This window comes from Equus asinus, chromosome 24 (assembly GCF_041296235.1).
Source record: "Equus asinus isolate D_3611 breed Donkey chromosome 24, EquAss-T2T_v2, whole genome shotgun sequence".
Taxonomy (NCBI): Eukaryota; Metazoa; Chordata; class Mammalia; order Perissodactyla; family Equidae; genus Equus; species Equus asinus.
In genome coordinates this window covers 61,645,106-61,670,796 of record NC_091813.1, presented here as the reverse complement: position 1 = coordinate 61,670,796, position 25,691 = coordinate 61,645,106, and the positions used below count along the sequence as shown (strand labels likewise).

Genomic DNA, 25,691 nt, shown 5'->3' with positions numbered 1-25,691 from the left:
CCTATTTTACAACCTTAGCAATATTCTATTCTTGAGTGGGGCAGCAGATAGCCTCTAATGCAAATTCCCCTCAATTCAAATGCTAGCTGTGACTCTAAATAGCTACGTAACCTTATAATTACAAATATATATCCTTTTTTTGCCACTATTTTTTACATAAATGGTAGTGCTATATACACTATTCTGCTTCCAGGTTTAATTACTTAGCCATATACCTTGGATCATTCCATATTAGTATACAAAGAAGTTCTTTCCTTATTTATTTATAGTTTTATAGTGTTTGATTGCGTGTACATCCACAAACTCATTTAGTCAGTCTCTCAATGATAGACATTTTTGTGGTTATCACAAACATTTATGAATGAATAACTTTGCATTCCACATGTTTATATATACCTGTAGGATAAACTCCCAGAAAATAAATAGGTAAGCATATGTGCATTGGCAACTCTGGTGAAGATTTCTAAATTGGTTTTCTTGGACTGCATCAATAAATATCCCCACTACTAACATATAAGAATCTTTCTCTCTTTAAAGTCTCAGTAATTGTGCACTATCCATTTTGTTGTCTTTCCTAAGATAGACGGCAAAAGATTTCTCAGTGTCGTTGCCATATCATGAGTCAGATTGAACAGAGTTTCACACACTTAAGAGCCATTCGTATTTCCTTTTCTATGAACTGTTCATTCCTACCTGTTGCCCATTTTTCTGTTGGTTTGTTGGTCTTTCTCTTATCAATTTCTAGAACTCTTTTAGATATTAGAGAGATTAGCTTCTTGTTTGCTATAAATTATAGCAAAAAGGAAAATTATGGAATTTTTTAAAAAGTTGACATTTTCTTATTTGTATTAGTTCACTAGGGCTGCCATAACAGGTACCACGAACTGAGCGTCTTCAGCAACAGAAATTCATTATTTTACAGTTCTAGAGGCTACAAGTCCAAAATCAGGGTATTGACAGGGTTGGTTCCTTCTGAGGGCTGTGAGGAAAGGATCTATTTTGGTCCCTCTCCCTGACTCGTAGATGGCTGTCTTCACGCTCACGTGGCGTTCTCCCTGTATGAGTGTCTGCCTCCAAATTTTCCCTTTTTATAAGGACACCAGTTGTATTGGGTTGGGGTCTACATTAACGAGCTCATTTTAACTAGCTACATTATAGCTGCTGAGTATTGATTATGTTTATTATGCTTATAAAATTTACTTCTCTAATCAGTTACTGATGGATAGAAATCTCAAATCCCCTTAAACACTAAGTCTTCAGTGAAGCAGGAATAGTGAGATCCTTATCACATTATATGCTTGGAAAGACATGAAGCGATGCTCGTTAGCTCTATTTTGGAGTCTTCAAGATAAAATGCAAAACACTCTGCAGGTCTCTCAAAAAGCTAGCTAACTGATTTAATTTTTTCACGTTGCTACAAAGCTGCTGTTTAAGTCAAACAATCTACTTACTTGGCTAAAACTAACTCTCTGTAATTGTCCAATTTTATTTTTAATGATATCCTGTCCTTACCACCACCAGATGCTATGTCTGATAGCAATAAATAGGCAGGGGACAAAGTGTTCTTTAACAAATGTCTTTTATTGATATAAAGATTACCTCTGATATAAATCACTGCAGCAAACAACCACAGAAACTCACAAAGCAATTGACATTTATCGAACAGTTTCTGTATGTTAAGGGCATTTTGAGGGCTTTGCACATTTCTGAGGGGGTGCTGGAACTCTCATTCTGCAGATAATGAAAGTAAGACTCAACTAAATTATGGGATGTGTCCAAGATCCCAAAACTAACAAGGCAGAGATCCAGCATTTGAATCAGATCTGTGAAAGGCGTTAAGGACCAAAACACTAAAAATAACTGACCACAGCCTCCCCTTGCAAAAATAATAGTTTTCAACTATTCTCATGAAAATGAAGAAAGAAAGAAAACAATGTACTAGTTTGCTGGTCCACGATCAAGGTGTCAGCAGGATTGGTCTCTTCTGGAGGCTGTGAGGGAAGGATCTGTTCCCGGTCTCTCTCCTTGGCTTGTAGATAGCCGTCTTTTCCCTGTGTCTTCACACCATTGTCCCTCTATACATATCTGTGTCCCGGCCTTCCCTCTCACCTTGCTTTTCTCCCACTACTAACAATTAAACTACAAGAAACCAAAAACTCAGTATATGAAGAACACTCTGGCCATGATAGGTTCAGAAATGGCATCATACTGCCCCACTGAACTACAACAGTTGGTGGGTCAGATCTACTGGAAGTGGCAGAGGCAGGAATATTGGGGGTTTGTCCCACGAGGACTCGGGCTAGCGTGTCAGAACCAGCACTCCATTGGTCCCCTATGCTTCTCCACTGAGCTGCACATGGAACATGGGTGTAAAGTGTTATTGAAAAGGATATAGGAAAATCGTAATGTTTTACGCTAAGATTTGATGGAAACGCTTTCAAATTGATGCTGGTTTTGCTTTCTTGAGTTTTGAGATAAGGAAGGTAGCTTGCAGAAGGAAGGCTTTTTGTTGTTCTTGTTATGGCACAGTCTTCCTTTTTACAATTTTTAAAAAAATTTTATACAAAGAGTGCCTGAAATTCTATTTTAAGTTTGTGTATTTTGTTATTCATTCAAAAACCATTGTGTTAAGCCATAGGGTTAAAGAGATGACGAGCTTGAGGTCTTCTGTTAGGTGGCAACCAGTGGAGAAAGCAGTGTTATCTACCCTTTTTGATACTCAATTTATTTTTTTGGGGACAAATTTCCATCTGCTATCATATTTCTTTTACTGGAAGAAATTTCTACATTTCTTCTAGTGCAGATGTGTTGGTGAAAATGTATCTCAGTCTGTATTTCTCTGAAAAAATTCTTCGTTTTCTCTTTACTTTTCAAAGATATTTTGACCTGGTAAACAATTCTAGACTGATAGTTTTTGTTTGTTTGTTGTTGCTGTTTCTTTTCTCTCTCATACTTTAAAATATCTCTGTACTGTATTCTAGCTTGTATTGTGTCTGACAAGAACCTTCTATCTTTCTTATCTTTGTTCTTCTATACATAATGTGCCATTTTTTTCTTCAGCTGATCTTAAGATAGCTCTTTATCTCTATCATTGCTTTTTTTTTTTTTTTAAATAATTTGATTCTGATGTACCTTGGCATGATTTTCTTGTTATTTTTGGGTCTGTTTCCACTGTCTGATTTTCCTCCTGGTTATGGTTCATGTGTCCCTACATGTTTACATGCCCGATAATTTTTGATTTGATGCCAGACATGATGAATCTTACATTGTTGGGTGCTGGATTGTGTTGTAATTAATCGATTAGTATTGGACTTTGTTTTGGCAAGCAGTTAATTTACTTGGAATAAGTTCGCTTCTTATAAGGTTTGCTTTTAAGATTTGTTGGGAGGACTCCAGAGCAGCCTGTAGTCTGGGGCTAATTTTGCCCCTCTCCTAAGACAACACTCTCTGAGTACTTTATCTGATGTCCTCTCCATCATGAAGATGGTCCAGTTCGGGTGGTGGGAAAACGAACTATTACCAGCTCTGTGTTAGCTCCAGGAATTTTCTCTTAGTACTTTTTGGTATTTATTCCATCAGCCTCAGGTAGATTTCTCCCATTCAACTCAATACTCAGCCAGGCTGGAAGTTTCCTTTTACACGTTGACAGATATCTGGATCCCTTACTCTGTCTCTGTCTCTCTCCAGATCCCTTTTCTCTAATATTCTGTCCCACATATTCTAGCTTCGTTGGCCTCCCTGAGCTCCAGTCTCTGTCTTTTAGACCATGCTGTTTGAGTTTTCCCTCAGTGCACTTCTTGGAAACTGCACCCAGGGAAAAATCTGGGGCAATGGTAAGCCTCCCCTCACTTATTTCCCTTTTCTCAGGGATCACAGTCTTACACTACCTGTTTGTCCAGTTTCAACTAGAATTTATTTTTTGTATAATGTGCAGTAGACATGCAGTGATTTTTTTTTTCTCTTTAGATAATCAGTGGTACTAGAACCATTTATTACATGGTCTGTCCTATCGTCATTGATAAAAATCAATGATCCATATATGCATGTCATATTTCCCTGCTACTTTTTCAGTTCCATTGATCTTTTTATCTATTTTCACATCAATGGCACTTTGTCTTAATTATGATATCTTTTTAAAATAAGTGCTAAGTCTTTATATCAGATGTTTTGATTAAAACCCCATCTCCAGCTTTCCTTGAGGATTTCCTTTGATCATTGTTGGCCCTTTGCTTTTCCACATAGGTTTAATCCTTGGTACTTTAATATGTATTGCTATTATAAAACGCTTCTTTTTAAAGTGTTTTTTATAACTGATTTTTGCTGATGTCAAGAAATACAGTTGACTTTTATACAATAATCAGGTCCCTTCTTGATTCACTTATTAATAATTTATCTTTTAAGTTCAAAAAGCAGATAATCATATCACTGACAAATGACAGTTTTATTTCTTCCCTTCTGATTTCTCTTTTATTTCTTATCTTACTGCCCTGTCCAGATCTTCCAGTACAACGTTAAATAAAAGCGTTCATGGTGAAGGTTTTTTCATGTTTGTGATCTGAAAGAATTCATCCAACATTTCATATTAAATATTGCTATTCATTTTTGTGTAGATACTCTTCATCATAAAGAAGTACCTTTCCAACCCTACTTTGCAAATCTTTTAAAACATCATGAATCATTATTTAATTTTACCTATTTATTTTTCTACATCTATTGAGATAATTGCTTTTTTCTCTCTCATTTAATCAGTCAATATGACCAATCACTTAAACTGATTTTCTGATATTAAATCAACTTGAACTCCTATGATAAAAGTAAGTTGGGCGATTTAGTTTTACCATTTTTATGCATTATGGATTCAGATTGTCCATGCTCTGTTTAGGATGTCTAACCTACTTTCACAAAGTCACATAAAATTACTTGTGGGATAATCCCCATTATTCTTTCTCTAGAAAGTTTGTGTACAACTGAATTTTTTTTAGGTTTGAATAATATTGAACTCACCTGTAAACAAATTAGACCTGGTGTCATCTTTATGGGAAGATTTTTTTGACTACTGAGTCAATTGCTTTAATGTTCATATGACTTTTCAGTTTTTTTTCCCCTGAGTCAGTTTTATTAATTTTCATTATTCTAGAAATTTACTTGTTTTTATAAGTAACTAAATTTATTGTGTATAAAGTTTTCATGATTTTTCTTACCTTTTTATTTTCTAAAGTAATTTTAGTAACATCCCTATTTACACTTCTAAAATTGTTTGTGTGGAAATTTACCCACTTTTCTTTCTATTAATCTTGCAAGAGCTTTGTAATCCTTTTAAAAATAAGTTTTTGGATTTGTGGCCTCTCCATTGATATTGTTTTCTATTCCATTAATTTTCATTTATGTAAATTTCTATCTTTATTGTTTCCTTTCTTACACTTTCTTTTGGATAAGCTGCTCAAGCATGTCTATCCAGAAGCTAAATGCCTTACAAGAACTAATAAAAATAGTTGAATGAAAAGTGATTAATTGGAAAGGACGAGACACATCTGGACTCCAGTCTTAGCTCTATCTCTTTCTAGTTGGGATATACTAGTTTATTAGCTGATGATCTTGGTCATGTATCTTAACAGAGATAAAAACAGAAATTCACCAGTAAGTTGAATATTTTAGTTAGCATGCTTTGTGCAAAATCTGTATAACCATTACCTTACTTGATGTGACCAGTAAATTCTATCAGCATAGCTCTAGATCATGTTAGTTTTCTTGGCAATCATATTGCAAAGTGGAGTCACTGAAATTACTGTTAAGTAAACTCCTATATTTTTCTCATAAAATTGTGCTTAAACTGAACGTTCCCCTATTTAGTACTTGTTCAGTTGTTCAATTGTTAAAAACTGAACTTTGTCCCTATTGTATTTCATTATAAGGCACTGTAAACAGAACAATGCACATGAATATTAAAATCACCTTTTATATAATCATTTACAATATTAGAATCAGTGTTTTATAAATTTAATTAGGAAAAATATCAAGATAATATAATGACAAGGATAGATAAGATTAAGAGATTTTCCTGTTTGACCTGGAGTTGGGCTAACACTCTCTAGTAGACATTACCATAACTATGGGCGGTAAATGAGTTCTTGGCTTGTTTTGCTTTTTAATAAATACATTTCCTCTTTTACTCCTAATAATTCAGTCAGTTTATGCTAGGCTACTAATTTTTTTTTTTGGTACTACTCCATTATCAAATCATTCGTGATGGGATCTGATTTATGGAATAAAAATTCAATCACAGCTGATTTATCCTATTTACTTTTATGGCCATGCCATTCTCCACATATAAATACCTTCTTAATTATTCCATTTAATCCAAGACTTAAATCCGAGGAAGTTAAGGATGGGGGAGAGGGTTGGACTTTACTTTTGAATAATCTTGAGGCATGTGGAGCAAGGAAGTCATAAAGACAAATTACGTTGCTAAAAGAAGAGTGGATCATGCTTGTTAGTGAGTTTTTAAATTTTTTTAACCAAGATTGAAATCATCTTTCAACTCTCATTAAATCTCACTAAAGAGTCATTTCTGAGCAACCTAATCAAAACTACTTTTTGTTGTTCTTAAGTGTGTAGCATTAATCATAAAGTATTTGTTAAGCTACTTTTATGTAAAGAGAACTACCCTGTCCTCTAAATCTCAGTCATCAATCTCCTTCAAATCCCCAGCTTTAACTTGGGATCTGACAGGCAGAACTGAAAGTCAAGCAAGCACAACAAAGAAGTACCAGAGATTGCTTTTAGAAGCCAGATGCTATTTTTTCAGCAGACTCATAATGTGCATCTTAAACTAGGCTATAGGTATTCTTGGCAACTATATGAAACAATTTAAAAGATTCTCTAAACTAGAAACAGAAAAAGGCAGCATAACGTTATTTTTTAAAGAACAAATCACATAAGATTAATTTAACAGTGCTCAGACAGAATTTCAGACCTTAATGGTAGTGCAGGAACTGTGGACAGGCCAAGCCAGATTCTCAGGGAACTCCACAGACGCGAACAGAATTGCTTTTGGAAGCTGCAGTGACTATTCCAGACCACTAGGGTAACCTTAAGTAAATGACTATTTCAATGTTCCAGTAGCACTTGGTTTAGGAAAGCAGTAAATTATTCCAACTCTGAAATATGCAAACTGTTTCTGTTTCTGAATAGCTGTAGCCTGTAGCAAAGCAGCAGGATTCTTTGTCCCCAGCTCCTTCCTAGATCCAGGCTTAAACAAACGTCCCAAAGCCAAACATTAACATTTGCCAAGCAATTTGAAAATGAAATGCTGTTTAGCAAGCCCTGTGGGTGCCTGAGTTAATGCTCTTTGACTGTCTAGAAGGGGTGGGGTGGGGGGGAGGATTAACATTTGATTGTGTTAATCGTGCTAAATCTTCAGTCACAAATGAGAAAAAAACATTTTCAAGATTGCTGTTGAGGAACTAACTCCTAGTTGACATGGTGGAAATTTTTTAAATGGGCAGTATAAAAATGCACTGTTTTTCTGGGCCTCGCTTACCATCCACATACACACTTAGATTCACTTAGGTATTCCTCATTACTCCAGAGAGGCACTGTAGTCAATAAAAATGTTTCTTCGGATACAAAGTACTCCTTTGCTAAATTGGCTAGCGCTCTTGAGTTTGATTAGGATCAGGAGGACCTCTATGTTAGCAAAGCGTATTCCACGTGACAGCAGTTTTATTGTTTGGGGTTAGGTTCCTAAAGAGAGAAGGAAGAGCTTGTGGTATCTTCATTATCATGTAATATGCAGAGCACGTCTCCCTTCTGTTATAAGTAGCCTTATAAACAAGTGATTTGGAAAATGTTTGAAAATGAGTTATATAAATATTTAGGAAAAGCTAATAGCATCTCATAAATATTTTTTTAACTTATGAATTGACACTAAAAAAGCAGAGGAAAGATTACGTACCCACAGCCTCATGGATCTAAATGAAATTCAGTATCTAAGCAGATGCACCAGTTTCTTGATAGACTATTTCTGTCAGATTCTGGCAAAGGCTCTGATTCGAACAGCAATTACTGGTAAAGAATTTAGCCTCAACTATTTAGAAAAGTGGCTTTATTGAATTTATAAACAAGGCCCTGCAATTTTCCATTTCCTTAGCGAGAGAGTAAATCAACCAAGCTAAGCATGTCATCACGACTATAATTTACGTGATGTGACATGACAGTTAAGATGTACAGTGGTAATTTGTGAGAGTTTCAGTATTATTGTAGTATCAAAAATTTATATGGTTCAGTTATTAAGGCAAATTGTTTCATTCATACTGAGATATCTGACAGGAAACCACCAAGGGTTTCCACATTGCATTAAAAAATGTCTTCCATATTCAAACAATTTGCACACCCTGTTACCATTGTTTTGTTCACTGAATGGGAATTGAAACACGGGCAAGCACAGCTTTTTGATGTGAAAAGGATCTGGGGGGGAATATGAAGTGGCTGGTTGTGGGTGGTTATAAGAAACTGTTCAGCCAGGATAAGGGAAGTTATCTTTGGGAACCAAGACTATGAAGAGGATATCCAAATTCTTTCCTCTGATGTTATTTAATATCCCATTTGCTTGTTTTCCTTCTGTCAGTTTGATTTTCAGCCAACAGAAAGAAAAAGCATATGACCACAGAAGAAATGATGGAAAATATGGTAAAGAATATTCTATTATAAGCTACCCTTAAATAAATTTCACCACCATAAGAAAAATAACAACTCCAAAACTAACCCAGTTTTGACCCCTGCTCTTCTCTGAACCCCTCAGAGCAGTAGAAAAAAGAAAAAAGACAGTTTATGTATGTATTTTTTTTTCTTGGCAGTATTAAGCTATAGGCATTCAAGTCTTATGTGCTATTTTATTCTTATTGGGAATATAAGAGGTTCCTAAATTGAATAGGATAGAATGACTTCTTGTTGCAAGGGGCCTTGCAAATAAAAGTTTAATTAGATTTTTATTACAGCTGTATAATTTTATGGAACATACACTCTCTCTTTTAAAATTCATATTCATTGAAAATGTGTTTTATTCATTTACACATTTTTCATAATAGCCTTTAGAAGACTGTTAAAAAATAAGAAACTGGCCATGAATTAGTTTTTCAATCAGCTAAAACCACCAGTTGCCATTCACTGAGTAGCATACGAATTCCTAAATTTTTCTATCTCAATCCTCACACGCCACGCAAGAGAACCACTAACTATAAAAATATTTTTATTTGTTTAATCAATGAAGATTTCTTCAAAAGTAATAACACATTCTTATAGGTGGAAAGTAGGCTTAAATAGTATCAATTTGCTAAGGGATTTTTCTGTGACCGTCACAGTTTCTGCTGTGCTTAGATAATTTATCAGCTGACAAGGTATTAATTTTCACAGAACAAGCAAGTTATTTTAGATTTAGAAGTTTTTTAGATTTAGAATCACTATACCAAATTTTCTTTCCAACAAATTATTAGGCAAAGTCAAATAAAATAAAATGATAAAAGTCAAGGCACCCATCTAGGCAGAGTTAATCCAAAACGGGGGGTAAAAAGCGCCTGCATTTCTGAGGCTGCTCCATTTGTTTATCTGTGTGTGTTTTTATGTGTGTGTGAGTGGGCTTTAAAATAAACATGTGCTTTCAATCTGGCACTTCTTTTAGGGTAACTTGCTTTCTGAGCTCCAGGAAATATGTTGTTTACATAAGCTTCCATGGCAAGCATTAAGTTAGGTATGTAATAAATTTCATTTCCAATTAACATTCACACAAGGTAGAAAAGTAGCTCTCTTGAATATCAGTTTTGAAGTGAAATAGAAATGGATGAAGAAAACTTCAGTAAGTATCTCATCGTAGACAGCTCTAGAAAAACAGCCGTTTCAAGTAAACACAGCAAAGTTTCTTCCACTATCTACAATTTGTTTTTCGAAAATATCCTAAAGGCTCCATTAATTTATTTGTTCATTCAAAAAGTTTACATAGAACACTAACTATGTATAGTTGTCTGCTATGGGATGCCATGGCCATGGGGCCTGGGAGAAATATCCAACTCCATCTGATTTAGTTGGTTCTGGCAATCCAATACAGTATATATTTGATCTTGTCTTTCTCTAAAGAAATACTAAATAAAATCCATTCTCTTTATTCATCACCTAAAGCAAAGTAGCAAGAAGCAAACGCCACATGGACTTACTTTATTTCCCAGGTAGGGAGCTGGGGCGCTCCAGTAGTAGCTTTGGGGCAGGGCACGGCGGGCCTCCGAGCTGCTGATGCTGATCTGCTGAGGTGGATGTAAGTCACCCTGCCGGGGAGCCACTCGAATGTGGCCGGAGATGTCAGTCAGATACCAGCCACTCATGTCTTGTATCTGGAAGAAAACACACAATCATCATCACTGAGGAAAAAAAAAAATCCATCAGTCTCTTTTGTCTTCCATATTCCTGTAGCGTCCATTTTTTGGAAATAAAAAAAAAATGATAAATATTTAGAAAAATATGTTGTGAATATCATTAAATTTGTCATATGTACTCATTATAGGTGCTCATTGTTGTTTTTTTCTTGATGTTTCTAGGAGTTTGGATGGCAATATGTAATAATCTGTTTTTATTGATCCAATACTTTTGAAAAAAATTGTGATTCCAAATACCTCTTTCTCAAAAATATAAATTCATTCAAAATTACACAATGTGTATAATGTTATATAGGTTATCTTATAGTTGGACTTTGAATTTCATATTTTTCACTCCACCAGTAATTTCATTTTGTTCATGGAAAAGATTATTTCAGAAGGTGTTATACATGTATTTGTAAAGCAGAGGAAGAAAAGAAGTGAGATATGCAAGTGCCTGAAAGGTGGATTTTCATTCAGTATTTCCTCCTTTCCCATTTATTTTAATTTCAACTGTGAGGCTTAAGGACATTTAAGTCCACAAGCCTGTTGCTGCGACCACAGCTCACAATACTGTACCTACTCCTGCCCATGAGGTCAGAAGTGCTATAGGGACTCATAGCCTCGATCCTTGGCCCGGAAAAGAAAGGAAACTCGAAGGAGGAACTAGAGAACGCATGATGATTTGCTTTTCCATCTTATATTCCAGCCAGGGGCAGGTAGACAGCTACAATTCTAATTTAAACTGTCCTACCCGGTCAGGACAAAATACTGGATACTAGTTTTGCAGCTACCAGGAGCCCACTAGCTGTGTGTGAGCTGTTTGGTGATGTGGGAGCGGGGAACAGAATGGTAACGGTGATGATACATAGAGGAAATATTTTTAAAAATTTCTTCATGTAGAGATCACTTGATTCCTCATCTCCCAAAGCTGTGGAATTGCTGGGACTGCCCTGCTCAAAAGAGAAAGACAAGCCAGGTAAAAACTTATTGGCTAGCTAGACAATAAGATATATATTACTTCCTTCTTGTCCCTTTCCAACATCACCTTCAGGCCATCTAAGACAGCACAGTGAGATTCAGAGGAAGATCTTTCCAGAAGACTTTCTGAAATGAAAATATCAGTGGACCTAGTTTCTGAAAACCAAGGTTGAGTGCCACCTCTGCTCTCTGCTAACCATGAAACTTTGATCTATTAATGGAGCAGTCTGGGGGGGCGGGGGGAGTCTACAAACAAGAGGAGGAAGTTAGACTAGATGTCCATTTGCTGCTGGTTCTATGCAATCTGCTCTGAAAACAACACAATTGATAAAGTATGTATAGATTCAAATTTAGACACAACAGTACAATCAGAAATTACACATAACCTTTCAGATCACTTAAGAGCAATGTAGGCAGAGAAAAATATTTGATAATTGTGTTAAAGATTAGTTAGCTGATTAAAGTTGAAAGGAAGGGGTGTTGGGAAGATTGTTTATTGAAACAGAGATCTTTGTAAACACAAGTCTGATCACATCAGTCTCCTACTAAAATCCTTCAGTGACTTTTCAAGTATAAGAATCCAGTTCTTGAGCACACTCAAGGCTATATGGTGTAGTTTTCCACGTCCCCTCTAGGCTTCTCTTTCTCCAGCCCATTTCCTGCCACTCTGCATTCTTAAGTGCTACCACCCAGGCTATTTGAAATTCCCTGAAGTTCCCATTTTCCTCTCAGAGGTCTTCCAGGAGGAGACAGACCCCTGTCTGAAGAGCTGGAAAGGCATCAGGAGGGTGGTGGGCAGTGGAAGTGGGAAGGAAAAATGTTAATATTAGCGGAAGAAAAGCCCAATAACTACTAAAGGTAAGAATTTGAAACTTTTCAAATCACTTAAGAAGGAAGATGTTCAAATTTTAACAATGAAAGGGTCTATGCAACATCAAATAGTTACTAAAGGCTGGTGGGTAATATGTACTATGTATATAGATAATAAAGAAGTCTTTCTTAACTTACATACCAATAACATTGGCGAATGGAATACATAATTCTCCATATCATCAGCTGATGCTTTCTCTGTTGAATCGTCTGCCCTTGTGGCTAAAACAATATTAATTCCATTACTGCTTCACATACTAATCGTGGACCCTGAAAAGGCTAGTGTTTACTTATTCCAGGAGGATCCAGTGTACACATTGTTGCCAACAAAACTTTAAAGGCTTGGATCAGAGATACACAAATAGCATTTGAAAGAAAATTCCATCATTTCTTTGTGATAACTTGAAGTAGAAGCTCACTACAAGAAAAAAAATCTCCTTAAGTTTCTTACAAAAGAATAACAATAGCAAGCAGGCCCGTGGAGCGGCACACAGAATTAAAAGGCTGTCGCTTACATTGCCATACGTCCAGTAGGAGCTCTGACATCGGTTTGAAACCCCCGAACAGAAACACTCGTCACAACCTTTATGATTATCCTCTTGCAAATTGAAGAAGCCGGATTTGCAGCGACTACAGTCTCCTCCTTCAACGTTCTCCTATAAATAGAGAGGTGCATTAGCAACAGAGATGCCCTTCAAAGTATAGAATCATCTCTACTTCTGTTTAAGGAAAATATGAAGTGTATTTTATTCACTTTACCTCTCAAACATATTTAAAGTAGAATGATGTTTTTAAAAATCTGCTCAAAAGCTCCTTATTAAGCTATATTCTTTTTAACCACATAGATGGGAAAGAATATTAGACACTACTGTACTAAAGGTTACAAGTTTGATCTTCATGTATGTCAAGGGCATAGAGTACACGTCATGATGATAAATACAGCAGTAAGTTAGACTGACTAAAATGGGGTCAGATTGGGTCACCATCCTCTGTTGTTGAACTACTTCCTCCTAGAACACATGATATGTGGTAAAATTAAAGGCATTAAACTAATATGTGGCTGTATAATGGAACGTGGATATCACACAGATGGTAAAACACTTTTCATATTACACATTAAAAATACACACAGCTGAGGCAAGCATAAGAAGCAGACAGGTGGAGAAACTGGGGCAGACAGCCACAGTATTTTCCTGATGAGACTAAGTAGAACAGGAAGAAAGTTTGCCCTGGTTCATTTTCAGTGCTTCCTCTCACACATTGGTATAACCAGCTAATCATATGGTGACACTATGGGAAAAAATAATTCTTGTTCAGTGACTGCTCTCTAGGCTGATTTCATTAACCTAGTCTCAATATACTGAAAAATTATTTATTTATAGGCGGGGCTATAATGTGGACTCAGGTCAGGGAAAGCAGACTACATGACAAAAAAGTGGGGAGGGTGTAATCTCTCAATGTAAAGAATGGTCAATCTTGACTAATAACTTCTAAATGAAGGCTCCCTGCTTCCCAGGAAACAGATTCTCAATATCCCTACACCTGCATTTGCTCCACATTTTTCCTCTTCCTTGAATTCCCCTATTACCTCAATTCTGAAGCTTTCCTTTTCCTTAGAGAACTAACTTCTCTCCCAACTATATTCCCATAGCACTTTCTACACTACTCTATTATAACCACAAAAAAAGCCATCGCTGTATCTTCTAGGACTGTTCTCTCCAGCTATATAACCTATTCAGAGGTGGAAACCCTGTTTTAGTTCTCTTTATAGGACCAGAAAATGGCAGGGTTCCTGGGACAACATTGAGCACTCACCTAAGACAATTTTATTAAGTTTAAATGATCTCTTGGTGGTCCTGTTTTTCAGGCATAGTGAAGTGCTATGCACCTAGAAGATGTTTAATCAAAATATTTTGAGTAAACCAAGATTGGCAGAAGATGGGGATGATAAGATCTGAGAATATAAGAGGAAAAATAGAAGAGAGAGCACCATGAAAAAATAGAGAAATTTATAAGAATAAACAAATAAAGAGGTTCTCCTTGTATCTAAGAAAACAATTTACTTAAAGTTAACTTTTGACTCCATTTCTATGACTCACTCACAACTTCACCTCTATGTTGGTGGGAGCCTAAACAAAGGAGTGTCCTTAGGCGCATTTCACGTGTGAAACTTTAGCCTCCTGATAGGTACGCAAATTGAATGATTGCCACTGACATTCTTGCCAGTTTTTATTTCTAAGGTAGTTTCTGGATATTTCAAGATGATAAATAACAGCAAAGCTAGTCAAACTAATTTCAGACCTATGGTGACACATAAATTCCTAAAGCCCTGAAGTTGAGAGTGTCTTCAGAGGAGTATAGAGGCAGAAAAGATGAAACATACCTATAATTATAATTTAGCTTATCCACTGAGGACACAGCACAGCTGTGTGGACTCTGTGTTCTTCTGCGCTTGGTCTAATCTACTTCTCATTTACTCTAATGAATCCTTATAGTACCACTTTTTTGAGATTCAGGCTAAGTTCAACAATTAGACATTTTTAGACATTAGTTACGTTTTCCTTAGCTCCATTTTAGCCTGGTAGTATGACCCTGAAAAAATTATGATTAAATAATTGCAATACTCAATTTAATTTAATAATCTGAAGCAACACATTAGGGTAGAAATTCTCAGGAGTATAAAAATCCGTGGGTCAAGGTCCCTGTCTTTAAAAGCCAACATCTAGAGTTGGGTAAAAAGATACATTAACAATCAACCATAATGCATAGTGGAATACGCTAAGTGCATCTCAGAAATAAGTTAAATTATGGGAACACAGAGGAGGAGGGACTGATTCCTGCTATGAAGGCTTGGGGAGACTTTCTGACCAGAGAGGACTTTGACCTAAATCATGAAGAATTGTTTAAAAATTCGACCTGTTAGATGAGATAGAATGAGAGGGTGATGTTAGCAGAGATCCTGGGAACAAGAAATAACGCAAAGGGTAGAAAGTTCATCCGTTACTTATTCTTTCAAAACAAATGCATCGAATACTTCCTCTGTGCTAGGCACTTCACTTGCTACTTGGGTTCCAGGGTCCCTGCTCTCAGATAATGAACCTGTAAGTTTACCCTAAGAGATATGGATCTTTCCCTTTAAGAACTGGTAAGTCATTAAAGGTTATTCAGCAGGGGAAAAGTCAACAGAACTATACTTGAGGCACTTAAGTTGGCCGTAGCTGGTAAAATATCTATGAAATGTGAGACACTGGAACAAAGAAATCTTTCATTACTCTAGGGTGCAGTAAAGGGTAACTCAACAGGCTTGCAGTCTCCAAGCCTGCACATTCTGAATTGTAAAGACTGTCCCTTGACCAGCTCTTTGGAGATAATCTACAAGCCCTTGGAATATCCTGCCTGATAAGATTGTCTTTGTATATCTGGGGCCAGGGGTCACTCCAGATATTTTATGCTACCAATGTGATTTATGTGATTATGGTCTAGTTTTGTTAACGTGGGGCTTTGGGCCACGATGTATCAGTGTCGCCTCTGGGGGTACTGGAGACTGAGTGGTTAAGGTCAGTCATAGGGTTCTCCATATCTCCATGACTGACCCCCAGTAAAAACCCTGGACTCAAGACTTTGGTGAGCTTCCCTGGTTGGCAATACGTCATACATGTTGTTACACATTGTTGCTGGGAGAATTAAGTGGTATCGGCATGATTCTACTGGGAGAGGATAAGTGGAAGCTTGCACTTGGTCTCTCCTGGACTCTTCCTTGTGCACCTTTTGTCATTGCATATTTTAATCTGTATCCTTTCACTAGAATAAACCACAAACATGAGTATAACAGCTCTACTGGGTCCGTGAGTCCTTCCAGTAAATCAGTGAAAATGAGGGTAGTCTTAGGGACATCCAACACACTATGGGAATGATGATAGGATGTCTACACCTATACAAACAGGTTAGCCAAGTGATAGTTCTGCTTTGTTTATTGTCACAAATCTTTGAGTCAAAATATTTTAGACTCTGTTATAGGTTCTCAAGCTTATCCTATTCTATCTCCCTGGGCCCAATTCACTTCGACCCTCTTCACAAATAATTTTCAACTCTTACAATGTTTGCATAGACCTTACATAAGATTGCACATCATGTCAGCTTAACACCACAACTTTAAGTTTCAAGACTCCTACTTCTTTACTCCCGAGTCTATACCATTCTTTTTCTTTAGTGCATGGTAGCTCCTAATCAGATTGAGCTGGATTCATTCAGTTGAAAAGTGCTTGGTTCTGATTTTCCTCAGGCTCTACCACAGACAAAGATTAAGCCACAACTAAATAGTAAATATGGTGGCTATAGAACCTACTTATACATCTTCCTTATGGCCTAGTTATAGGACCTTTTGAGGCTGGCAAGAAGATAAAGGATTAGGAAGAAAATATTTTTAGCTTGCTAGACTCAGCTTTCTGGACAAGTCTCAACATGGAGAGAATTAGTTATATCATGTTCTACTTCCTTTTCCAACCTCCCTTGAGAAAATACATATTTAAGTACATATCTGAGTAATTTCTTGCTTAAGGATTGTATTTCCAAAGTTTTATTTAAAAAATATTAGTTTTAAAACAGTGATTACTAGAGAATTTTTCAGTTTGACATTTAATATATTTTAGATATTTTAGCATGGCAAAATTCAAACAGAGAAGCATAGTGTTCCAGGACTTTTATAGCACCTCAAAGACATAAAAGTTCCCCACCTTCTAGAAGTTTGCTAATATACATGATCTTGGCAGCTTGGATCTCAGTTCTTTTTATGGGTTCCCAAGTGCATAACTGGTTTTTCAAAATTTCTCTGTGACTCAACCACTGTCATCCACGAAGCAGCCCTTCAATGTATTCCTGTTTCATTCTTGGAAGATCCTCTTGCTATGAATGGTCCAGTACTTAATTTTTTTGATTCTCAGCTTGAGAGTGAACCCTCTAAAGCAGAGGAATTTGTGGAAGTACTTTGAGAAATTTAATATTCTTTGCTATCAATATCAAATTATTAATAAATGTTCTTACATTATCTCACTGTTCCTTTATTCTCTACTATTATTTATTCATCAATTCATAGCTGAGATATTACATACAAGGCATTATACAAGATGCCAGAGGGAATATAAAAATGCCCTCAAGAGGATTGTTATCAAAGGAAGTAAGAGAGTGAACACATAAGTATAATTCAAGGTAGAAGTCACTGCCCCAAGATGGATGCTGAGTACATGCTGTGGGTCTAACACCGAACTTATCACCAGTCCTCCATCCCCATGAAGAAAATACAAGACAGAAAAGCCAAAGGTCTGAGAGAAAAAGATGTATATCAGGTTTTCCTGATAGGATTAAAACAGGTTACTGTGGCACTGTCTTCTCCAATTGAAATGTTTTTAGATGTAAGAATGCCTACTAAGAGTTATTTATTAAAATAAATGCAAACAGTAAAACCAACATTTTGTTCTTTTCTTGACATTTGTATTATGAAGGTCTTCGAATGCAGAGATCAAACCTTATACTTTCTCACCATCCAACTCAATTTCTAAAGCACAGATGTGAATATAATTGATCCTAAATATCTAACAATGATGGCGAGAATTTGCAATTTCCAGCCTAAATGCTATTTTAGTCATTATGAGATTTCTCTCTCCTTTAGCTATTATTTCTATCACATTTTGGTACTGATAAACTTTAAAAAGAGTATTTAACCTGTAATTTAATAATTTTTTAGAAATTATAACCATTTGTCTAAACAAAGTGAGGTCTAATCTATTCTCTCTCTCAGTATGTAGATTGAGCAGCTCTTGTCAATCCAGTAAATTCATTTTAACATTTTACTTATTTAAAGTCCGTTATTGATTCTTTCTAACTTACAAATTTAAGGGTCATTTTCACACCTAAGCCTATGAAATAGGTAATGTGCGGAATGCTCCAGACTTCCACTCTAGAGATTAATATTCTTTTATATCACTATATTTTCTTAAAACCAAATAATATACTTTGTTCCTAAAAGATTATTCTAATTGGTTGTATTAACAAAAATTAAATAGCAACTAATAGTCAATTATCTCTCCATTGTAAATTATTAATCCATATACTATTTCTATTCTCTTACATATTATGATAATACAAGTGTCATTTCACTTTAGATCAGTGGTTCTCAATCCATTTTTCCTTATCATGCTCCTAAGGAGCCTCTTCAGTCATTTTTTTCATAATCATCCCCACCATAAATTCAATATAATAGATATACTGTATGTACAGATGCATTGTGTGGATGTTTGCCTTATACATAAAATGAATATGATATATTTGCCCCTCAAGAACAAATTTTCATCCCCTTAGGGAGGAACGTATTTCCGTTGAACACATTTAGCTGAGTATCTAATTAGCTATGTCGTGGCCTCTTCTGCAAAGAAACTTTTAATGGCTGCCGTTTTTTTTTCTTTGGTATTCTTTTCCCCTAAAAACAAAGTTGAATTAGAAAGATCTTACTAGTGTCTTTTTTTCTTGACGTCAGACACCGTTGAGTCGACATCAATTTCCTTTTTGCTATAGTTTCCTCAGTACAGTTTTTCTCTGGAGAAATAGAGCCACAGCAACTTCCCTGTATTCTCTCTCATGAAGCCACTCCTGATAAATTAGGTACAACGTCAGGAGGACGTGTTTAACTGTGACTGTTAGTCAACCGGGAATTCTATTGACGAAGTTACCAGGGATATCTCCAGTGACATTTAAGTTATTTTTTGTGATAATTGCTTCAGAAATTTCACAGTCATGTTTGTTTTTTGGGGTGTTTGTAGTCAAGTACTGATTTTCCTCTCTTACAGCCTTCATTCTAATGCATCCTAGCATTAAAAGAAGTTACCAAAAGAAGGATGATTAGCTAATTAGCAGTATTTGTTGAGCATACTGTTCCAAGGCTAAAAATTAAATAGTTGGTGGGTTAGAAAGACAGAGAAGGAAATAAAAGAAAATTAGTTCTCACTTTTCATAAGCTTAGCTTTCAATATTAAAAAATTCATTAACATAATATTTTTGAACTGTAGCTGTTGCAGTAGACAAATTCCTGCCCACACTTTTTATGCTAAAAATTGTCCATCTGTAATCTAGACTCGAGATCAAATACATAAGATGAATGTGTTTTGTAGAAATGCCCAAAGGTCAAGCCTAACAAGCTAATGAGGTGATCATTCCTGTACATAAGTGGAAAAGAGGAGGAAAATCCAAAACCAATAAAAATGTTAGCACACGCCATAAAGATCCTATCGGGGAAAAGGGTGGAAACGTATCTCTACTAGTAAAACAGCAATATAGATAAACAAAAAAAAGTAATCCATCAGGGATTTATGATTATACTTTACATTTGCACAAGGCTTCAAGCTTATAATTACCCCTATTGAGAGTTAGGCAAGAAAGATTTAATATCATCACTTTACAGATTAAGAAATGCGAATCAGACAGTTTAAGCAACTGCCAAAGCTTCACAATTTTTAGTTTTCTTCCTTCGTTCTTTTTCATGTATGAGTCATATATTATCTTCTTATTGTTCAATGCTGAAGAAAACATATAGGATCCATGTCATCACTGAGGTGAGATAGACATTAAACAGGATTATAAATTGTGAAAAGATCATAAAAGAAAAGAAAAAGGTGTTAACAAGTTTATCATGGCAGGAGAATGATTTATATTGGGGGATTCAGGAGAGCTTTGCTGAGAAAGTGGAGCTGTGCCTTGAAAAATGCCTAGCTCAGCAAAGAGAGAGGGCCAGAAGTGAGGTTTTCCCAGGAGTCTGAATAGAATCTGTAAAATTCCAGAGTTAGAAAGAGCTTGGTGACTCAAGGAATTTAAGCAAGGCTGGAAGATAGTGCCTGAAGCTCAAGAACATTCTGGAGCGTTAAGCCAAGGTCAGATCACATAATCTTGTGGGCCAATAAAGACTTAATGCAAAGGGAAATAAAAAACCCAAAGCAAAACAAGACGAAAACACAGAATTTGATTTCTGGTCTTTTACTTTGCTATTCATCTTTCTATTTTCAGACTTCATTAAAAATAAAAGCACTCGTTCCTACCTAGATCAACGTCAATTTATATTATTGATCAGAGCTTGCAATCCAACTGACTTTGAATGGTTAACATGACACCAAATTTCAAGAGCCAATTTCTAGTATGTGAAACTTAAAATATATACCAAGAGTCAGAATAGAATTTACATTCGATTGACTTGTCATACATTTGTAATTGGCTTGCCTCTTACAATTCACAAGAAGATAAAGATTCGCAATAACAAAAAAATTAGTAAATATTTTTGTGTCTTGAGCTAGTATTGCTTTCATATTTTAAAATATAATGAGGATGATGTTCATTAATATCATTGTCTAGACAAGGATATAACAGAAAATCTTTTGGGTAAAGATGATAGTAGTTGATATTGTATTAAGAATGTTAGTTACCTCTTTTTAAATCAGGAAATTGTTCCTTCAATTAAAGAAATTTTAAATTTGGAATTATTTTAAAGCACCATAAAAGTACATATAATATGACAACTGTCTATTACTCACAACCTAGAGGTAAAAAACGTTAACATTTTTTCTTGTGTGTTTCAGATATATTTTTAAAGGAATAATACTTAGGCACACCTGGATCTCACTTCACTTCCATTCTCGTCCCTTCCCTCTTTCTCGAGAGTTAACTACTATTCTGAAACTAGTACACATATCAGTATATTCAAAATTTTAAAATTTATATATGTGTATCCACACAATATAAAATTGTTTCATGTTTCATAACTTTACATAAATGATAATATTATGGCATTTGTTTTCTTCACTTTGCTTGAAGTTTCTGAAATTTGTCAATGTTTATACACGTGGACCTATTTCACTCACTTGAACTATTTCTTGTATCAGACTACGGGAATACACTACACTTTATTTTTCTTACTGATTTATGAATATTTAGATTTTTTTAATTTTCATTATAACAAGTAAGTCTACATTGAACACCTTTCATATACTTCTTTCTATATCTTGTACGAGTTTCTTTAGGGTAAATGTCTAGATGTGGGGTTGCTGACTATCAGGGTTCCAACATCTGAATGACACTGAATGATGCCATGTTGCCCTCCTAAGATTGTGGGGCTAATTCAATCTAATAACAGCAGTGGTAAACATTTCCATTTCTCCAGATTTTCCCAGCAACTGGTTTTATCAGCTATCTCTTCATTTAAAATTTTATGTTCAATAATCTTCTAAAAAATTATCTCCACTTTAAAATATTTATTTCTGGATATCAGAGTTTTTGTTGTTATTCTAAATATTTTCATTACATTTTCTAATCAGTTATCACTGGTATAGAAATGCTATTGCTTTTTATAGACTGAGTCTTATATTCTGTAATCTGGTAGAACTCCAGCTTCAATATTCTTCTTACCGAGTGTATACTTCATTGAACAGCTCTTTCAGTGAAGTTGGGCTGTGAGTGATAGACATAATAATCTAATATTTGTCTCTAGTTTTAATATTTTTCTCTCTGTCTTTACTGGTGGACAGATTTTCTACTACGAGCCCTGGTGGTGGATATCTTTTATATATTCTTCAAACTGAGGATGTATAATTTTCTTTAATTCTTCATAACTCTTTTCTCCTTCATTATTCCTTGAATATTGTTTCTCCCCAGCTTCATCTAATCTCCTCTTTGGCTACTCCTGCTAAATTTATGTTGACCTTTATCATTCTATCAGCCATCTCATTCTATCAGCTGCTTCGCATCTCCTATTTTTATTTCTTTACCTCCCTATGTCAATTTACAGGTAATGGCCTCAGATCTGTATTTCTGATTCTCTATCCAGCAGTTTCTAATCTTTTGTTCAACCCATTCACTGAATTTTAAATTTTAACAGCTATATATATTTTTTGATTGTATAATTAAGTTACATTGACTTCTTTTCCAAACACTTATTTTTTTATTTTAATATAGGGCTCTATTTTGTATTTTTTCCTACTTTTCTTTTTTATTCTTTTATGTTCTAATCATATTTTTATGATTATACATTTTCTACATCTTTTTATTTCTATGAATGGTATAATAAAATGATTAACATATTTTTATGTTTACGCACTATCTTTCAGACTATCCCATTCTTTCTAGTTCTTAGTGTACAAATATTCTGATTTTTGAGGCTTCTGATTTCCTTTTGTAGCTACTTTCCTTTTGTACATGTACCGTTTTATGGTGAACTCATTGTCAGTTGAGGCTGTACTTTCTTTCCTTTGGGAATACTATTTGCCTGACTCGAAGAATTCTAGAACATAAAGGGAGAAAAAACTGACCCCCTTCCCACGTGGCACACAGGTTTGGGGGTTTGAGTCCTCACAGCACACCAGTTTTCCCTCATCTAGGGCCCCAAGGGAAAGAGGAAATTTTCTAGCTGCCACTCCCAGCTTGCAGGTAGAATTTTCTACTGCCTGTTCCACTATCAGGGAGCATTTCTACAGTTTGTGCTTAAGTGAATTCCGTTCCAATTTCCTCTGTGAGTATAAATCCTAGTGTCAAGTCCTAGAGAGGCCATTACAACTCCAAACTTTAACCTCTGTCTCAGGACTAAGAACAACCTTCCACCCCCAACCCCATGACCTTAGTTGCTCAGTTTTGCTTGAGCTTAAACTTGAATTAGATTTCTCTCTTTGGTCTGACATCAAGGAATTTTCCTTTCTTTCCTGAATTAACACAATTATAAATTTATCTGCTCTGTTTTATCCAGTATACTTATATTTGAAATGGTAGAAATGGGAAAGGTGGCGCCCACTTTTCTCAGTACGGCATTTTAGCAGGACGTCAGTCACTTAGAATTTACAGTAGAAATAAATTTAGGCCCAAGACTTCATGACAAAGTGCTTCCTTAAAAGGACTACATACTTCAGTAAGTAAGATATTTCTTTCTAATGAAAGTTATGAAAAACTGTTCTATGTTATAGTGTAAGGGAATAAATGTGCAAATGCTTCCTTGTTAATATGCATTGTAGAGATGAACTCTTATACAGATATCATTTTATTTCAATTTAAGTCTCAAGTATCTAAGCTTCTCAGTATAATTTTGCTTGTTAAATAGCTTTTTGATCCACGTTGTTTTCAGTAATCAACTGATGCACCTATGTCACATCACGTTTTTGTGAAGCATAATGAGCTATCACATTTCTCTCTACCTTAGGAAATGTCTTTTCAGTATTTAAATTGCATGCATATTTTGTTGGAACACTGGGTATTTATTATTCTTATAAACAGGAGGCTATAGGTACATAATCACAGTACATTACATGCACATATATTGTGATATAATTCATTAGCTGTATGCATATAATTCGTCATTTTTTATATTACATAGATACTTAATGAAACTTGTTTTCTGCAAGTTTTTAGCCTAAGAACATTTAGTTTGTAAGAGCTTATAGTCATTTATTTAAAATAGCACACAGTTGAAGTGCAACTTTTTTGTGAGGCTATTTAGTTAATTTTTCATTCTCTCATGATTTTGTGATTGTTGTTATTGTTGTGTTTTAATTGTGTAGAGCTTCCAGAGTCTTCGTAAGGGGCATGCTTCTTCTTAGGATTGTAATCATTCCTGGGACAACACTGAGGCAGACGCAGGGCAGGCAGTAGCTCAAGGAGATTTCCCCCGGAGCTCTGCTAAGGGCTACTCCTGTTCTAGCCTTTCTCACTATATTTACCAAAGACACTGAACGAAACCAGGCCTGCCTCCCTCCCTCACTGGTGACTCTGTCCTTGTAAATACCAAGCATCTGCACAGTATGAAAGATAAGTGTTTAAAAACATTCCCTATCATTTTTCCCAGTTTGATTTCCTATATTCTAGAGACTTGGGAGTTTTCGCTTCCATTTTAAGTTCAGCTTTGCCTGTCCTTTATTTGAACAGTGATAAAGGTTAGAGATTTCTGCTGTGGAGTTTTGCAAAAGAAATAAAGCACACACATGATACGTTTTATTAAACATTAGAGAAGATGTACTAGGAGCCTGTAGCCTTGCCCAAAAGACATCCAGGATGAAGAGGGGAGGCATCTCTCAACAAGGCGTCTCCCACAGACAGCTACCCTGCCGTGGTCCACCGGAGCAATTTTTCACTTCAAATAATATTGGAATGAAATGTACTAGATCCAGAAATTTTACCATGTTCCGGTCTGTGACATCTTTTTACCGTGGATTGTGGACTTACTACCTGATTATGTAGACAAGTGTTTTATTGTTTCAGTCGTTCAGAATAGGTACCCAGCTTACCCTTGATAAAACATATACCTCTTATGTAACTATTATAATATTTAGCCTGATATTTCAGACATCATTGTCCCAGTAAATATACATTTAACATTAATACTAATATTTACTTCTTCTATTATGCTTTAGTGTTTGTATACACATGCATACATACAACAACTCTAAGCATGTAATTTGTAGCTGCCTAGATAAGGCTAAAGAATTAATAAAGCAAAGATTCTTAATAAGGTTCCATCTATGATTGAGAACAAAGACAAAAAATTAGTAACATTAATTTTTACATCAGTATGTCATGCTAAATTTTGCAATGCAGTGTTCATTCTATTAGTTAATGTAGCTAACACTGATCTGAACATTTTGGAACTGATTCCTATAACTCAAGGAAATCAGTTTTATCATTTTAGACGTGTGCCTGCCTCCGTGTTTCCTCTACGTGCATAAGCTGCAGGTGTAATGCAGCCCTTGGTGATAACATGATGGGCAATCGGCTGAATGTGTACAACAACTAAAGTTGCATTTCTGAAAGTACTCTTGGGAGGAAATACTGAGCCTTTAATCAATTCACTAGGGCTTCTTACATTTTTGTTAACTAAACAGGAGAATGAAGATAGTATTTTCAAATATGGTATACTCATATGGTATCTGAGTTCAAACTTCAGAAGATTATTTAAAAATCCAGAATGAGGGGTCAGCCCTGTGGTGTAACAATTAAGTTCATGCTCTCTGCTTTGGCGGCCCAGGGTTCATGGGTTCAGATGCCACGTGTGGACCCACACACTGCTCTTCAAGCATGCTGTGGCAGGCAGCCCTGAGCTAACATCTGTTGCCAATCTTCCTCTTTTTGCTTGAAGAACATTGTCGCTGAGCTAATATCTGTGCCAAACTTCCTCACCAAAAAGAAAAAAAAATCCAGAATGAAGCCCTTGACAGAATTATTTTAAAAATTAGATACAATTAGATAGTAGATTTGAGTGTACAGTAGTTTTAAAAGGTTCCTATTTTTAGTGCTATATATTTTTAAACTAACAGACTAGATAGGTAATGGGGGAAAAGTGTTTTTGCTATAAAATGACAGTTTCTTAAGATGACTTGTCTTCTGTGCATTTGTAGGTTTTTAGACAAATGGCAAGTGTCTTGCTGCAAT

At 35.6% G+C, this 25,691-nt stretch overlaps 1 protein-coding gene across 5 annotated transcripts in view; it reads right to left on the bottom strand.

The window, feature by feature from the left end:
* Window positions 1-25,691, bottom strand: part of LAMA2 (laminin subunit alpha 2) — a 537,163-nt gene that overhangs the window by 272,508 nt on the left and 238,964 nt on the right. For all 5 annotated transcript variants that reach the window (XM_070496423.1, XM_070496424.1, XM_070496425.1 and 2 more), the window contains exons 11-12: window positions 12,767-12,907; window positions 10,206-10,379 (exon numbers count right to left, since the gene is read on the bottom strand). In XM_070496423.1, the coding sequence (XP_070352524.1) occupies window positions 10,206-10,379; window positions 12,767-12,907 (315 nt within the window). The remainder of the gene's footprint in view (window positions 1-10,205; window positions 10,380-12,766; window positions 12,908-25,691) is intronic.